Raw genomic sequence first — 18580 nt, 5'->3', positions numbered from 1 at the left:
AGAATAAGGACCTAAGTTTCTTAGGTCCCTTATAGAACAATGATTACAGTTTTCAAATAACGTCAACAGTCCGTCTAAAATATCTATCTGTATAAAGAAAATAGTTCCTGAACCTCCTTTCAGGTCGAGAAAAATATTTAAAAGAAAAGAAAAAAAATTAAATAATTTGAATTTTGACATCTTGAATTCAAATTATGTTTTTCGCAATCGCGTGTTTTTTTGCGTGTGTGCAGGCATGTGTGTGTGTGTGTGTGTGTATGTGTGTATGTAGGCGTGTGTGTTTGTATCTGTTAACCAGGCATGTGTGTATGTGGGTATGTGTGTGTATATATATGTGTATGTGTGTGGGTATGTGTGTATGTAGGCGTGTGTGTTTGTATCTGTGTGCAGGCATGTGTGTATGTGGGTATGTGTGTGTATATATATGTGTATGTGTGTGTGTGAGTGTGTGTGTAGGTGTGTGTGTGTGTGTGTGTATGTGCAGGCGTGTGTTTGTGTCTGTGTGCAGGCATGAGTGTGTGGGTATGTGTATATGTGGGTATGTGTGTATGTGTGTATGCGTGTGTGTAGTATATGGACGCAACCTGGAGACGGTACTCGACAGAGTAGCAGCATCACGCTGCATAAATTAGATAAATTGCTTCATTAGTTTATTCATAGAATACTCACACACAGTTATTTCATTTTAAATAAATTGTTTGTTTTACACTTTAACTGTCTCTCATTAGTTAATTTATAGAATACCTAGTTATTTCATAGAATAACTGAATGGATACTATATAGGGGACCATATACGTCATTCGAATGTACGGGGGTTGCATATTCATTACAAAAAACTATTTACAGGTTAAGTTACTACGATAATTTTAGATGAAAATTAATGGAATAAGCGCCAAAATTAGCCAGATTACAACAAATTAATCATAAAAAAAGTACTATTTGCAAAATTTGTAACAATATAATAACTTTGTGGGGAAAAAAATCTGTAAAACTAAAAAAAGGATCGCGCATTTTTGCATCCGACTACACAGATGCGTCTCAGCAAATTAAGCACACAGATTAAATTAAAGAAATCAAGCTAGGTGAAACGCCAAAAACGTATAGGGGAGGATTTTAACTTTTATACCATTCGAAAGCTTGAATTTTCAGACATCAGAAAGTTTGCTCAAAGTTTCTAAGCTAACTAGAACAGAAATATTCATTACTTTTAGCACACATTTTAGGCTCATCGGTAGGGAAAACGATTCTAATTATTGCTCTATTTATCGTTTTTTTTTCTTTTAAAAGTGTGTGTGTGTGTGTGGGGAGGGGGGGGGGGGTTGAATGGCAGACCGTAGCGTAACTAGTGGTTGGCAGGAGTGGCTCTCGCCAGGGGGGCGGCATTTCGACTGATTAAAAAAAAAAAGTTTTTTTTTTTAATCATGTAATTTGAAAAATGCTTTAAGAAAATTTTGGAAAAATCGCAAGAAAAAGAGCTAGAGGGGTATATATATATATATATATATATATATATATATATATATATATATATATATATATTGTAACGGATTCGGTGCGACTTCCACTTTCTTGAAATGAAGACACAGTTCTTGATAAAAACACAGGAGCTTTATTTACACTATGTACAGGAGAAATCGTTAACAACTGCTAAATTATTCATCAGCAATTAAGCAATTATCACACAACACCGTAAACTCAACGTTTACACACGTATTTACTTCCAAATACGAAAACAACACAGCGAAATGCCTCGCTATAAACAGAGCCAATACACTAACGAATTCTCAATCGAAACTAACTGTTTATCCATCGCTAACGGCTTAAATACACCGAAAAGAAATTTCTCAAATATTCCACACGCTTCTGTAAAGTAGTAGACCGTTATCAATGAAAAGAAAGAAAATAGGGGTCGTATACTTTAGCCGAATGAAAAAGGGGTTGTATATTCATTACGGGAAACTATTTACAGGTTACGTTCCTACAATAATTACTATTTACAGAATTTGTAACATTGCCCCCTTCCTAAGGACTGCACGTCCCGGGCAGTACAATCCCCAGAAAGGGTGCCAAACTTCTATCACAAGTTTACAAATATACACATTAATTAATAACTATCAGATACAGAAAACACAATAATAACAAGAAATATTACTAAACATTAAAAGCAAAAATTATCTACAACTTTTATGTTATCAACCATGGTTGTTTACGTAATACTCATGAACTATGGCCATAGTATGGGGCTAACCGATCATAATGTACAACCCTAGGTTTTGCATTAGGTGATTTTTGGATCCTCACTACGACGTCATTTAGTCGGTTAACGACTTTGTAGGGTCCATCCCAATGCGACTGTAATTTGGGTGAAAGACCTTTCCGTCGGATGGGATTCCATAACCAAACCTTGTCGCCTTCGTTGAATTCATGTCCAGTAGACCTTGTGTCGTATCGGGTCTTCATCTTCTCCGCCGCGATGTTGATTCGCTCTCGTGCGAAGTTATGAACGTCTTCCAACCGGGCCTGGAGATCCTGGATGTACTCCTCAGGCGATGAAGGCGCATCCGGAGGACGACCGAAGACGAGATCACAAGGTAGCCGAAGCTCTCGTCCGAAGAGCATCTGAGATGGGGCATATCCGGTAGTCTCGTGGACAGCACTGCGGTAGGCCAGCAGGAACAAAGGTAGCTTCTTGTCCCAATCCTGTTGATTTCTGGAGACCATAAGCGAGAGATTATTTAGGATTGTGCGGTTAAATCTCTCCACCATGCCGTCCGATTGTGGGTGTAGTGGAGTTGTCCTAGTTTTCTCAATTCCGAAAATTTGACATAGGCCCTTAAACACAGCAGAGATGAAATTCCTCCCTTGATCGGAATGAATCTGCAAAGGTGTTCCGTATCTCGAGATCCAATGTTGGACTAGAGTCTCTGCTACGGTGGTAGCCTCTTGATCTGGAATGGGATATGCTTCCGGCCATTTGGTGAAGTAGTCGATGGAAACAAGAATGTATTTGTTCCCATCAGCAGTTCTTGGTAGAGGACCCAGGATGTCGATCCCAATTCGTTCGAAAGGAGCTCCAACGTTGTACAGATGTAGCTTCCCTCTGCTTCTTTTCTTCGGTCCTTTACGAGCAGAACAGGCGTCACAAGAATGGCACCACTTAGCAACGAATGGCGTATGATGGTAAGTGGCATTTCCAAACACAATTTCTAAGTTTACTTTACCTTCAATCTCGATCTTGTCACCTGTCACAGTTTGGAGGGTAACGCAGGGCGGCGTCCATAGAATGTTGAGTCCTAATTGACGAGCCACATCTGTTCTAATGATTGTAACATTGGCTCCAGTGTCAATAATCAGTTCGCAGGGAAACCCGTTTACGTATGCGTAAACAAACAGTCCATTACTGCCGCCACTCGTCGATGAAATCTGGAAAACTTTAAGATGGGGCTCATTCCAATTTGGCGACCTCCGCCCCGCGAGATTGCCATGGCTTAGTTTTCCTGGACCTGCGAGGGAGAGGTGCTCTTCCCTCTGGTTTCTTGGCGAGCTTCACAGTTTCTTCGTAAGTGACCCTCGCCGCCACATTTCCAGCACTTAAGTGATTGTCCATTTTGGTACTTGGGAGCCGAAGTCCTTTTGAGGATTCCTGCAATTTCTTTTATTTTCTTTTCCAGTTCAGCAAAGCGTGAGGAAACCGGATCAGGCTCATCAGTTTTCACACCGCGGATTGAATGGCGATCCTTGCGGGTTGCTTGCTGGGCGGCCTCCAACTTCATCGCATACACAACAGCAGAACTCAGGTCTTTGACATCCGCCATCCGTAGAGCTTTCTGGATTTCCGGATCTCGAACCCCGTCGATGTAGTAGTTGAGTGCCAGGTTGTCTCGAACATCCGCAGGACAGTCGCAAAAAGCAAGATGAGACAGTCTCTCGACGTCCGCCGCTAGCTCTTGCAGGGTTTCCCCGGTTTTCTGGAAACGGGACTTCAACTGGAGTCGGCTGAAATCTTTCTGGCACTTCTCACCGAAGCGAAGCTCCAACGCAGATGTGAGGGCGGCGAAATCCAGGCGCTGGCTGTCCGGAAGGGTCTGAAGAATGTCCGCTGCGTCACCTCTCAGGGATGCTGCAAGATGGCAGGCCTTGGTAGCAGAGTCCCATCCGTTCGCTTCCGCCACTATCATGAATTGAGTTTTGTAAACCTGCCACGAAGTTTTCCCATCAAATGTGGCAAGTTTAATGGACGGTCGAGCAACCGATGTGGGAGCGCCAAACTGTACAGAGCTGCTTTCCGCGATCGCCAATCTCCTTTCCAAGTTTTTAATTTTCTCATCCACATGATTTTCAACTGTTGCGATACGGTTTTCTACTGTTTCAAATTTTTCATCAAAAGCATCAACTCGATGCTCTATCTCATTAAATTTATTTTCCATCACAGTCTTTACCGAAGTAAGGTCGTTTTTAATCTCCTCTTGGTTAGAAGCTAAATCATTTTTCAGTACCATTAAATCACTTTTCAATTGTTCTTGATTAGCCGCAATGTCATTTTTTAATTGTTCTTGATTTGCAGTAAAACTTGCAGTCAAATCACTTTTTAATTGTTCTTGATTAGCCGCCATATCATTTTTTAATTGTTCTTGATTAGTCGCCATATCATTTTTTAATTGTTCTTGATTAGCAGCCAAACTTTCAGCCAAGTCGCTTTTCGCAGCATTAATTGCTTCCAGAAGTTGTTTTAATTGGTCATCCATTGCGCGAGTAATCACCATAAAAACAAAGTCTATAAATTCAAACAGTCTTTATGAAAAAAATGTCCAAAGTCACACTTACTCCAAGAAAGTCCAGAAGAAGCCCCACGTTGGGCGCCAATTGTAACGGATTCGGTGCGACTTCCACTTTCTTGAAATGAAGACACAGTTCTTGATAAAAACACAGGAGCTTTATTTACACTATGTACAGGAGAAATCGTTAACAACTGCTAAATTATTCATCAGCAATTAAGCAATTATCACACAACACCGTAAACTCAACGTTTACACACGTATTTACTTCCAAATACGAAAACAACACAGCGAAATGCCTCGCTATAAACAGAGCCAATACACTAACGAATTCTCAATCGAAACTAACTGTTTATCCATCGCTAACGGCTTAAATACACCGAAAAGAAATTTCTCAAATATTCCACACGCTTCTGTAAAGTAGTAGACCGTTATCAATGAAAAGAAAGAAAATAGGGGTCGTATACTTTAGCCGAATGAAAAAGGGGTTGTATATTCATTACGGGAAACTATTTACAGGTTACGTTCCTACAATAATTACTATTTACAGAATTTGTAACAATATATATATATATATATATATATATATATATATATATATATACAGTAGGCGCCGCTTAATGTGATCACTTTGGGACAAATACAATTTGATAACAATAATCGAAAAGAATCTAGGAGACACAAAATAATGATTTTTTTTAATTAAGGTGCATTTATATTTTGGCAACCTCAAGTTAAAATCAGTGACTCAACTAAACGCACTTTCAAATTATAAATTATTAAATTAACAGAATGGAAATATCTGAATTATAAAAAGTTAAAGCTAAATTATGCAATTTTTAATCACATAGTAATAGGTGAAGTAAAATATGACTGTTTTCCCTGACATTCGTAAACCAGTTTCAAAGCACATTCAGCTTTTCTATCTTTTCCAGCATGGTTTTGCTTGTTGTTTAAATTTTAATTTAACTTCGCTTTGTTTTCAATCTCGACACAATTCTTTAATAGTTTACAAAGCAACGGCAACAATGGAGGTCCTACATCAATGCCATGTCTAGCGACTGAATTTTTTTAGGTGCAAAAGAAAGTTTTCTTAGGGGGAGTATGTGGTCACTGGGGGAGAACTTTCTGTAGCTTCCTTCATTCCTAGAAAAAATTTGAACTGCTATTGTAAACCACAAAATGCTACACAGAAAGTTAGTTTCGTCAGGGTTTGTCTATGTATTTCTGTCAATTGAGGAACAATAACGGGGAAAAAAATTGAAAATTTATGAAAAAGTGATAACAATAAACGAAGACGCTGATTACATTATCCGACTTTTTTAACGTGTGTTAACATACAAGTGTTCCGGGACTTCGTGATTCAGATAACATTAAGCGAAAGATAACATTAACCGTGATCACATTAAGCGGCGCCTACTGTGTATATATATATATATATATATATATATATATATATATATATATATATATATATATATATATATATATATATATATATATATATATATATATATATATATATATATATATATTCATGCATAACATCTACTGAGAAGGAACATTGGGCATCAATGAAAACAATTCTAAGAAGGAAAATAGGAAAAAAATTACAATGCTGCCTCCTATTTGTCGAATCAATTAATAAATAAATAAATAAATGGAGGTCACAATGACCTCCGGTGACTTCCTATGTGGGCGACCCTGGGGGGGGCGCAATTTCTTTAGTCCGCCAGGGGCGCTAGACTTCATTGTTACGCTACTGATTGCAGATGCGAAAACTGACGCCGAATTTAGGAAAGGTAGCGGATATTCTGAAAGTTCCGGATCGCGATGAGCAAGGAGAAAAATGGAATGATTTTCTTTTCCAGAAGCACCGTCACTTTTTACCAAAATCAAATTGCGAACATTTATTCCATTTTACGATCGAATTTTCAACGATAGCATTCATATTTTGAATTCTATTTTTATGAAAAACGACATTTCTGTGACATTTTAAGATTATTTTGTACTTAAAACATCAGATTTTACTGAGGGCATCTCTTAAGCAATCTAAGCATTTCAAAGGTTCTTAGAATATTTTCAAAAGAAAGGGAGGTGAGGGGGGAGTCAGGCTCCACCTATGCAGTAGCGTAACTATGGGGTCTAGCGCCCCTGGCGAAATAAAGAAATTGCGCCCCTCCCCCCAATGTTGCCCACATGGGAGGTCATTGGGACCTCCCAAAAAAACTTTTTTTTTGGAACATTTTGATTAACTGATTCGACAAATAGGAGGCAGTATTGTATTATTTTTTTTTCTTATTTTCTTTTTTAGAATTGTTTTCAATGATTCCCAATGGTTCCTTCTCAGTAGATGATATGTATGTGTCTCTAGCTCTTTTTCTTGCGAGGTTTTTTTTTTTTTTTTCATTTTTTCAAAGCATTTTTTAAATTCTATGATCAAAAAAAAAAAAAAAAAAAGAAAGAAAGAAAGAAAAAGAAAAAAAAAGAAGAAGCTCTTAACTTTTTTTTTAATCAGTTGAAATGCCGCCGCCCCCCTGGTTGCTGCGCCCCTGGCGAGAGCCACTCCTGCCAACCCCTAGTTACGGTACTGCACCTATGCAAATTCACAAATGTGCTGAAAATTCAACTGATTACTGTGTACCTGCTGAAATTTGACTAAGTACTCAAAACAATCGTCTTTATCTTTCTAAAAATATTTCTTTTCTTGAACGAAAGATAAAAAAAAGCTCACTTCTATCAGATTAACTATTTCTAGATTATGTGTCAAAAATTATCTGCCCTCCTCATACCTTTGCTGGTACCGAATTGTACAGATAGTAATCTCAAAACTTTACATTCATATTTATGATCCACTAGATTTATGTTGAAAACATTATAAATTTAACGCATACTTGATCGAGTAAAAGTCGTTTTATACTAACGATTAGAAAAAGATGATATCTTCGTTTAGTCAACCGAAATCAAACTCCTTAACTTCTCGTTAGGAAATTTATTTGTTTTATTCAGATATTCCATTGCATTATAGAAAGTCTTAAGAAATCAAATGGTTAAAAGATGCATAATTTCAATGAAAAAATGTTTTAAACGTTTTTTAAAAAAAGATGATTTTTTCCAGAAAACTGCCAATAGAATGGGGTCGTTTCCAAAATTTTAAAAATACTTTTTTCTAAAAGGACATGCTTAAAACCATTTTTTTAATAATTATTTTAACTAAGTTTAATATTTTGAAAAAATTACTTAAATCGGTGCTCTTTCATCGTTTAATTCTTCTGCTGATGACGTCAAAAATGATGAAATGCCATTCACAGAGCAAAATATTTAATTCGCATCTTTACTCACGTGTACTGGCAACGATATGGTTGATAGAAAGCGTAGAGCGCAGTATTTAATTCGCTTCTTGATTATCATAACGTGGAAACGCAGTAGAAAAATGCACCAAAGTGCATCGTTTGTGACGTCATAAAGACCACGCCTTGTTTGAAAAATCGGACATTTAAAAAAATTAATTGAAAAATAACTGTTGGGAAAGCGAAAGTATTTTCTGAGTCAATGTTTTTTTTTTGCTTTTTCTATCGATTTCAGTGACTAAAAGTGACCGAAGGAAATAACCCCATTGGGAGAAAGAAAAAAGAAAAACTTACATTAAATTTAGATACTCCTGATCCCGAAGACCGCACCTTTTTAGATAACATGGAAATACACGGGAAGGAAATATAATTACTTCAAAGTTTTGCTCTTCGCAAAAGCAGAATCAAAAAGGAAAATTGAATAACCCTAAAAGCCTTCTTATGTACTAAAGTCAATTACAAGTATTTTATATGTTAACGAGTAGAAAATATCAACACTTAATTTTAAAAAAAAATCATTGAGCTAAAAATTGAGCTCTGCTTGTCTGCCAACTAGAAAAAAAACCTACCAATCGTGTGAGATAATTTTGCTCAAAATTTACTAAAAATTGGTTCCCAGTTCTGTCTAACCTGAAACTTCCAAGCAAAATCCATCAGATGCAGAAAAAAAATTGATTTTGCGATTGGTACCAATACTTTAAATGTGCGAGTAAGTTTTTACAATCAAAACGGTGAAAGAATGTTTACTGGATTTTTAATAAATATCTTCAGTAGTTAAAGTGCACCAAAGATGAGATCCAGAAACATATGAGCAGCCTCGATCAAGTCACTTTCAAGTTAAAACAAAAAATATCGAAATCGTTTCAGCCACTTAGGAGCCCGAATAGATTACACAGACACGGTCAACCAATAAAACACTTGAAACTGAGGGTTGCATATGGCATCATTTAAGGTGAAATGGCGTAGCACCATTAGCACCCCTTAAGGGTGAAATTATCTCCTCATGGCACCCCTATGTGACCCTTAAAGATGGCACTTGGTTCCCTGTGGCACTTCTAAATGTGCCGTTTGTCTAACTCATGTACCCTTAAGGGTGCCATAGAGAGCCAAAGAGCGCCCTAAGGGGTGTCGCTGGCGCTACAACGTATCACCCTTATCAGTGCCATATGCAACCCGTAATTTTAAGAGTGTAATTAACACCTTATGGCACCTCTATGTGACCCTTAAAGATGGCACTTGGTTCCCTGTGGCACCTCTAAACGTGCCGTTTGGCTACCTCATGTACAATTAAGGGTGCCATAGAGAGCCAAAGAGCGCCCTTAAGGGGTGCCGCTGGTGCTACAACGTATCACCCTTATCAGTGCCACATGCAACCCGTAATTTTAAGAGTGTAACCCATTGCTCTTAGGTTTAAAAACAATCTTAGTTTGACTTGTACCATATTAATCCATTTTTTGCATTTCTTGTGAGAATTTGATACAATATATGAGGCAGTGAGAAGCAAAGGGATGTAAGTGGCCAAATTAAAAATTTGGAGATAACCAGTACACATGGTAGGTGAACCTCTCCTCTGTCTTGGGTCAAAAGATGGTACTAGTAGCCCTGGCAGTTGCTGCTATACAGCATGATTTAGGGGGAAAAAAAATTCAATGAAAGTCTACCTAGGAGCTAATCTTTAAACGCGTTTTACTCAAAACTTGAAAATGTCCACTTACATCCTTTTGCTTCTCACTGCCTCATATATAACAGTGTTTACTCACCACGAAACACATGTTCATGATAAAAAAAAAAATGGCTTACGTTCGATGAAAAGAATCGTTAAACGGCAATTTGTCCCTTCACTTATAAAATATTACTCGTGTACGTTTCATTAATTTTCATTAAGCGTTCTCCGACATACAACACCACATGACAGATGTTGTACAAAAGGAGGTTAAACCTTTCCCTAGCCACGGGCTATGGTATATTTGTGGCGTAATATCCGAAACTGATTACAAAATCAGATGGGTGGATCAACCGCTTCTCGTCCGTGAACTCATTTTGTCAGTTTTGAATGAAAGACAATTTATTTTGAATATTTCAATTGTCAACGTGCGCTTCTTCTGAAATGCACACTTTATTTCTATGTGCCAAATTGAACGACTTGCGTAATTTTTACGAACCTCCTGCAGATATTCACACGCAGCTTATCAGTCGAACCTCGTTATCACGACACCTGGATTTCACGACACTCCGGATGTGACGTCCCGTTTCTAAAGTCCTGAACTTTTGGCACATAACCTCAACGTTAAGTGGCTTTGAATCTCATGACAGTGTTTTACAATGAAACTCCGGTTAACATGACATCTTGGACTGTTTAGACAGGATTAAGTTTTTCTTCGCAACTTAAATATTTTCAGTAAAGACAGATTTTAGTCTTTGATAAGAGGGACATCAGAAAGGAATGTAAAGCAGGTGGATTTTAAAACTGGACTAGGAAAGTAACAAAGATAAGAGAAAGACCATCGCTTCCCTCAACTCATTGCAAGCTTCTCCCATGAGAGGAACGAGGAACCCAAACCTAGAAATAATTATAGTACTACAGTAAAACCTGTAAAGTTGACCACCTTTGTAAGTTGACCACCTGTCTATGTTGACCGCTTTTGTCAGGAACAGAATTAGTCCTATCTTATATAATGAAGGAAAACCTCTGTAACTTGACCACCTCTCTATCTTGACCACCTGTCTATCTTGACCACTAATGAACACCAAGTTTGGATTGGAGTATTGTAAAAAACCATTTGTAAGTTGACCACTTGGTTTATTTTTTAAAATTTTATTTAGCAAATTATTTATTATTATTATTATTATTATTATTTTAAGCTTTCCAAGAATATTTCTGATGCCAGACCAGCATTTTACCAACTAAATGAAACAGCAGCATAACTAAACCTCCTTTTGAGTTTAACCACATGGGAAAACTACTAAGAACCCTTTTATTCTCCAAACTTGTTTTTCTTCTGTTGTTAAGCGAAAAATTTGTAATTTTTGATTAGCTATAAATTTTTAGGAACTATTAATATAAAATGAGTAACTTTTCATAAACAATAAGGCTTTTTTTGATCAATTTACTGAAATTTTAAATTTGCACGACACATTATACGTCATTCTGGGAAAATAATCTCTAAAAATATTTGAATAACATCTTAAATTATTGTTTCAAAGTAATGCTAAACAATGAAAGTGAGTTAAACAGAAAGAGTAGGTGTCAATTGCAAGAATTACAAAAGGTGTCATGATGCAAGAATTCCAAAAAAAAAAAAAAAAATCATTACCCCCTTTATAAGTTGACCACCAAAGTACTGCACCGCAAGTGGTCAACTTACACAGGTTTCACTGTATAAAGTGTTCTTCCATTTTCGAAAGGTGGAGATCAGTAGTCAGAGTCTAATTAGACTATGGTCAAATGGGAAGACACTTTTCATTGATTTTCCTTTTTAATAAATAATACGCAACTGTGCAACTCTTTTTTTTTTTTTTTCAAATTAACTTCTTAGAAAAAACGATTGTTGAAATTGTCATAAGAAAAGTAAGCAAACCTTAATTGGAAATTATATTTTAAAGTAAAATAAAAAAAAAAAGTATAAACGAGGTTCTTTCTCATAATTTTTGTCTTGTCCGGCAATAATTCAAAGCTACGTTAATTTAAGCTAATTAATAGTACGAAAAATCATCTAAGTTCATTTAATCTGTAATCTATATACATAAATGGCTACTTCTGTATGTATGTCCGGGGTAAACTTCAAAACTACTGCACCGATTTCAACCACTTTTTCACCATAGATAGCTACATTATCAGGAAGCAACTTAGACTATAATTTATTACTAAAAAACTTAGTTCAAAAAAGTTATGATGAAAAACAGTAAATGTCATGTACTTTCCCCATTAAATGATTAAGTACAAAACGCATTGTTACAAAAATTCAATGCCTTACAACATCAATATTAATAGTAATCATATTGAAAGTTTTAAATCAAGGCTTCTCCGGAGAAAACATGAGTTTAAAGTCATTTAAACATTTGGAAACGCTACTTTTTTCTCACTTACAAAAGCATAGTAGAGAGTTTTTTTTTCTTTTTGCTTGTGTGTACTATTTAATTAAATAAAGCGCACGGGTTTTTTTAGTGATCTTTGTTTTTGTTAGTTCATATTTTGGAAATTCTTCAAATTTTTATATGCTTCACTTTACGCTTTCGTTTCTAAAGGAATACTTGTTCGTTCTTTATACTTACTGCTATTTTACTTTTATGGGTAAGGAAGAAGCTCGATTTTTAATCACGTCAAAGCGGTGTGTTTTGAGTTCTTTCAGTTAAAACAAAAAACGAAAGAAAGTAGCGATTGTTTCTCCCAATTATTACTGACCAGGCAACGCCGGGTATTTTTGCTCGTTTCATTATAAAATATTGCTTAAGTATTTATTTTTGAACTATTCTGGTTATGAAGACATTCTGTACACAGTTCTAAAGTTGACATAATAGCGAGATTCGACGAGATATTTGCAGAGTCGCAACTCTTCTGTCCCTAACATGCTCTATCTTATCCTTAGAAAGTTGAATTTTTATGGCGGATAAGTCATATATTCAAAATAAATTTTACTCCTCTAAAAACTCTAGGAGTATTTTCATGCCCTGACAAAACTCCTACCCATATCTGAAATACCCATCAAGGGTTATGATATAGGACTTATAGTTAAATCAATTATTTCAGAAAGGGCTGTAAGTCCTGCGAAAATCCATTGAAATAATCGATTCAGTTGTTCCATCATGAAAATGGAAATAAAGACATTTACGGAAATCGTCATGTAAAATTGTTTGTAGAAATATTTTGAGAAAAAGAAATAAAAGAATTCGCAACTCCAGAGCTCGAATACGCTACCTTGCGGTGATTAACAATACTAAAGAAAAAGGTAACACATTCCATTCCACGTGTTTTCTTTGGGGTAAATTACAGGCTTCAGACAGCTTATGGTGCAATGTAATTTCAGAGAAAAGAAAGCTTCCCACAAACACGATGAAAAATTACTGTCATTCACTAAGCGTCAAAGCAAGTTATAAGTTACGGCATTTGTTTGTTTTACTTTTTTCATCCGCCATTAGACAGTGGCTGCAGCGGCCCCTATATTTTATTAGAGTTGCGAATATCCTTCGTAGAGAAAAAATTGACTACGGATTTGACAGTTATTGTTAAATATGTTTTCCGATTTTCCAAAAATCATTATTACCTATTGATGGCAACATGCATGCGATACCCGTCAGCAAGAATCCCGCGACGGTGCACCATCTTCTTCCGAATTTTTCCATGACAACCCAGCAAGTCAAATATCCAGGTACTTCCACCAATGCTAACAAGAAGAAATTGATGAATTCATTTCCAGCTAAGTTGCTCACATTCAATTGCAAACCGTAATAGGCCATAATGTCTGCCATCCTAGATTGAGAAAGAAAAAGGTATGTTTAAAAAAATGGCAAACTTGCAATATAATTCTGCTTTTGTGAATGAACCTGTTACTCTAGGAACTCTTAAAAGGGAACTACTTTGATATACCCCCCCCCCCCCAAATCGGAAATTTGGCGACTTTTTTTTCTCGCCAAGCAAAATACCTGTTTTATGGCTCAAAATTCCCTGAAACTTTTCAACAACACTACATTTAGTAGGCATATTGAAAGCTGAAAGATAAAAATAATTAGGAACTACTTTGATATACCCCCCCAAATCGGAAATTTGGCGACTTTTTTTGTTTTTGTTGACGCAAAACTTTGTTGCCACAAAACTTTAAAAAAAAACTCAAAAAATGGTACAAAATGCAAGAAAATACTAAATTTGGCAACAGCAAAAACCTAAAAGCTGAAAACACCTAAATTGGCAACACCAAAATAAGAAACAGCAACCCTAAAAAGTCCGTAGGAAATGCCAGATTTGGCGCGTAATTTTTGGGGGTGTATATCAAAGTTATACCAATAATTAATAGAAAAAAAAATATAATTGGAAAATACAACCAGATTTGCAGCAAAATACAGTAAATCAGAAATCTGCTTGATCACTTTACAAAGAAATGGCGCTAAAACATATATGAAATCCAAAAATTGTTGCCACAAAACTTTAAAAAAAAACTCGAAAAATAGTACAAAATACAAGAAAATATTAAATTTGGAAACAACAAAAACCTAAAAGCTGAAAAAACCTTAATTAGCAACACCAAAATAAGAAACAGCAACCCTAAAGGGTCCATAGGGAGTGCCAGATTTGGCGCGTAATTTTTTTTTGGGGGGGGGGGGTATATCAAAGTTATACCCTTAAAAGATATATTACTAATAAATACAACGAAGTGAACTATGGCCAACGGATTAAATAAAATGGAAGGTAAAACCTGGGAAGGTATTCAGGATTTCTGGAAGCTGTGCAGTCAAAATCCCGAAAAGATACATTTGAAATTTCTTAGCTAGAAATTTCACATGATTGCATTGAAAAAACATTTGTTTAAAAGAGGCATAATCTAGTCCAATGTATCCTCAACTTGCAAAACGGGTATAGCTTGACCACGGAGATATAACGGATTTCCATTGAAGCGGAAGTATCGGTTGTATTATTTGGTTATTTGTTACTAGTGGTATCCGCACGGCTTCGCCCGTAATAGCAAATTAAAAGGTCTTTTGGCTCGCCTGTATATTTACAAATGATGTGTAGTGAATTTTCTCGCCAATTGGCTTGTGCCCACGTTACGGTTCCACGTTATGATAATTTCGTATCTCGCCAATTGGCTTGTGCCCATGTTACGGTTCCACGTTATGATAATTTCGTAATTTACTCGTCCATCTTATGATATTTTTTTTTTCTTAAAATTGGAATAGAAAAAGAACAAAATCGAATTTTCGAAAAATCGCTTCGAGGTGCACACCCCCATGTTACATACTAACTTTGTGCCAAATTTCATGAAAATCGGCCGAACGGTCTAGGCGCTATGCGCGTCACAGACATCCTACAGATATCCTACAGACATCCAGACATCCAGACATCCTCCGGACAGAGAGACTTTCAGCTTTATTATTAGTAAAGATTATTCAGCAACTAGAAAGTCACTCGCCAAGGTATGACGGGTGAAAATTGATTCTACTCTTCTACATTTAAACGAAGCAATTGCCTGTTTGGCGAAATTTTGATATTTGAAATGTTAACCCTAAACTCCAGTGGATAGCGTTAATTTTCAACCCTTTTTTTTATTCTTCATTCCCTTAAAATGACTGTCTTACCAGTAAAACTTAGGTTACCGGATCGAGTTTCAACCTTGTCACAATAAAGCCTTTCCCCGAATGTTAAACAATACCAAAACATATTATTAAATTATCATGCAGTGGCGCGAGTTTCATTGTTGAAACTCACGGGTTACTCGATCATTGGCTATTGTTTGTATGAGGATTGATCAGCGAGAACGCGCCTCTTACTACTCGGCGCTTTCTTGCTGATTCTACCTGTCAGAAATGATACAAATGATGTTTCCGCTTCAAGGTCATCCACCATCTCTTCGCGGTCAAGATTTAGGGGGAACTACTTTGATATACCCCCCCCCCAAATCGGAAATTTGGCGACTTTTTTTGTTTTTGTTGACACAAAACTTTGTTGCCACAAAAATTGTTGCCACAGAACTTTAAAAAAAACTCAAAAAATGGTACAAAATACAAGAAAATACTAAATTTGGCAACAGCAAAAACCTAAAAGCTGAAAAAACCTAAATTGGCAACACCAAAATAAGAAACAGCAACCCTAAAAAGTCCGTAGGAAATGCCAGATTTGGCGCGTAATTTTTGGGGGTGTATATCAAAGTTATACCCTTTAGGGTAACGGCACCAGTAACAGACATGTTTAAGACATCGCTCTCAGGTTAACTCCATTTTCTGAGCCTCTTATAATGTATTTGGGATTTTTAAACTATTTTTCTCTCATGCAACTACATCTCATCTAACGTTCGATTGCTTCTGGATCCTCCAAATGAGCTAACTCCATTTTTATTTGCTCAATTTCAAAAAAAAGGTCCGACCCCCCAGTAACAGACATCGAAAAATTTGATGATACCCAGTAACAGATAGGATGAGGAAAGGATGAGTAATGGACACAATTCTCATCAAAATGTGCAAAAGTTCTTTATTTTTAGATCTAAAACCTCGTTAAATTCAAATGAACATGAAACACCGGCAGACCTCTAGCGGCCGTTCATAACCTTCCACCACTGACTTGTAAATACCAACTGGCTCGTAAAACTCATTCTGATAACACTAGATGGACTTTTTAAACTATTTTTCTCTCATGCAACTACATCTCATCTAACGTTTGATTGCTTCTGGATCCTCTAAATGAGTTAACTCCATTTTTATTTGCTCAATTTCAAAAAAAAGGTCCAACTCCCCAGTAACAGACATCGAAAAATTTGATGATACCCAGTAACAGATAGGATGAGGAAAGGATGAGTAATGGACACAATTATCATCAAAATGTGCAAAAGTTCTTTATTTTTAGATCTAAAACCTCGTTAAATTCAAATGAACATGAAACACCGGTAGACATCGTGGTGGCTGTTCATAACCTTCCCCCACTGTCGGATTTGTTACGATTCGGCGCGACCGTTTCGGCGCGGCTGTTTCGGCACGGCCGTTTCGGCGCTGGCCGATTCGGCGCTGACCGTTTCGGCGCCGGCCGTTTCGGCGCCAGATTTTTGCATTCTGAACTTTATGAATTTCAGAAATTTTAGTTCAAAGAAGGAAAAAGATTTCTGGAAAAAGAATGTGAATTTAGCGGTCTAGAAGCAACTTATCTACTTCGAAAAATTATGAAGATATTTTTAAACTTACATGCTTACTAACATCAACTTATAATAAAAAAGAAAACAAAATACACCTTTAAAAATATTACTTCATAAAACTTTTTACAAAACTTAAAAAAACAAAAGATATCTTGCATTTTGAAGCAATGTTTGGCAGATTTACATGCTGACAATTTCGATTTTTGAATAGGTCGTATTGAAATGGGCCGCGCCGAAACGGTCGCGCCGAAACGGCCGCGCCGAAATGGGTTTCGCGCCGAAATGGCCGCGCCAAAACGGCGGCGCCGAAAAGTCCCATTCCGCCCACGGTCTTGCAAATACCAACTGGCTCATAAAATTCACTCTGGTAACACTGGATGGTTGCACCGTATTCGTGGGCCACAGCAACATCAGTTTTACCCGCCTAAAATTCTTATTATTAAAAGCCAAACTTATGACTGCCTGTTACTGGACCCTTGTCTGTTACTGGTGCCGTTACCCTACTATGAATTCGAACCATCTTTTGTTCCCACAATGGACTTCACAGAAGCTCCCAGAACAGAGACATTAGCCAGGGGTTGATCAAGGCCAAAATTGGGTCCGCTTTGCTGCCCCCTTCACAAAATTCCACATCGTAAAAGCGGCCTTATTCACAAAATTCCGTATTGTAAAAGCGGCCCCATTTACTATGTAGCAGATACCCTGCAATTAAAATTTGTTTGAATGCATCACTCTTTGAGATCTTTCATTAAATCTACTAGTTTTAATCATATATTTTTTTTTTCATATACATTAGATCATTTGCTCTTATTATATTCGTTATGGCTTTCTCAACAAAGTGATGACAAAAATGCTTTGATATTACGTTTTTTTTTCCAGGAAAAAGGGCAAATTCATGAAAATTCCTCACAAAAATAAAGAAAATTCACAAAAAAAAATTTACTTTTTCACAAAATGCGGGCCTAAAAAATAAAACCTAGATCAACCCCTGTTAGCAAATTATATTGGCATGGCAGGACCTCCATTAACCTCTTGTGTTGAAAGTTCACTTTTTCAGTAGCATATCTATAAGTTTGGAGTCTCGTCACAATGCATTTTTGGTGGTCCCTTTGTCTATCACAGAACTATGTAAAGTTGTAAACCATTTAGCTTGTGCATTTCTGAATTCCCTTCGGGGACCCTATGGTTGTGGGGGTCCCTCACAATTGCGACACGGTAAATCCGCCACTGCTCATTTTTTCTTATTAAACTGAAATAGTGTTCCTTCAGTTTTCATTTGTTTGTTCTGTTCTGATTTTTATTCCTTTGTTAAAGAGGCAAACAGTTATATTTGTTTGGATTGAATTCCGAAATAAAGCAAAATGAAAAAACTTTTGGAAAAGAAATTCAACTGAATTTTGCTTCCTTTTCTAGATTCTAAATGAAAATGAAACTCCATTTTGGTGCTTTAAACTAAATATGAAAAAAGTAGAACCGACTTCAAAATTGCTCTAAAAAGGGAAAAATAATTTTATTCTTTAAACACCATCGATAATACTTTTAAACATAATTTTTGAAGTTGGCGCAAAAACAGAAAGTGAAATCCAGTGTAACCATGCTTCGTTCATATTTTCTTCCAGGAACG

At 36.5% G+C, this 18580-nt stretch overlaps 1 protein-coding gene across 1 annotated transcript in view; it reads right to left on the bottom strand.

Annotated features, from left to right (window-relative positions):
• LOC129223933 (organic cation transporter protein-like) overlaps window positions 1-18580 on the bottom strand; it is a 115363-nt gene that overhangs the window by 26092 nt on the left and 70691 nt on the right. The window contains exon 7 of the mRNA XM_054858313.1: window positions 13387-13592. Coding sequence (XP_054714288.1) covers window positions 13387-13592 — 206 coding nt within the window. The remainder of the gene's footprint in view (window positions 1-13386; window positions 13593-18580) is intronic.

Source organism: Uloborus diversus, chromosome 6 (genome assembly GCF_026930045.1).
Source record: "Uloborus diversus isolate 005 chromosome 6, Udiv.v.3.1, whole genome shotgun sequence".
Taxonomy (NCBI): domain Eukaryota; kingdom Metazoa; phylum Arthropoda; class Arachnida; order Araneae; family Uloboridae; genus Uloborus; species Uloborus diversus.
Note: the sequence above shows the minus strand (reverse complement) of the source record. Positions and strands in the feature narration are given on the sequence as shown.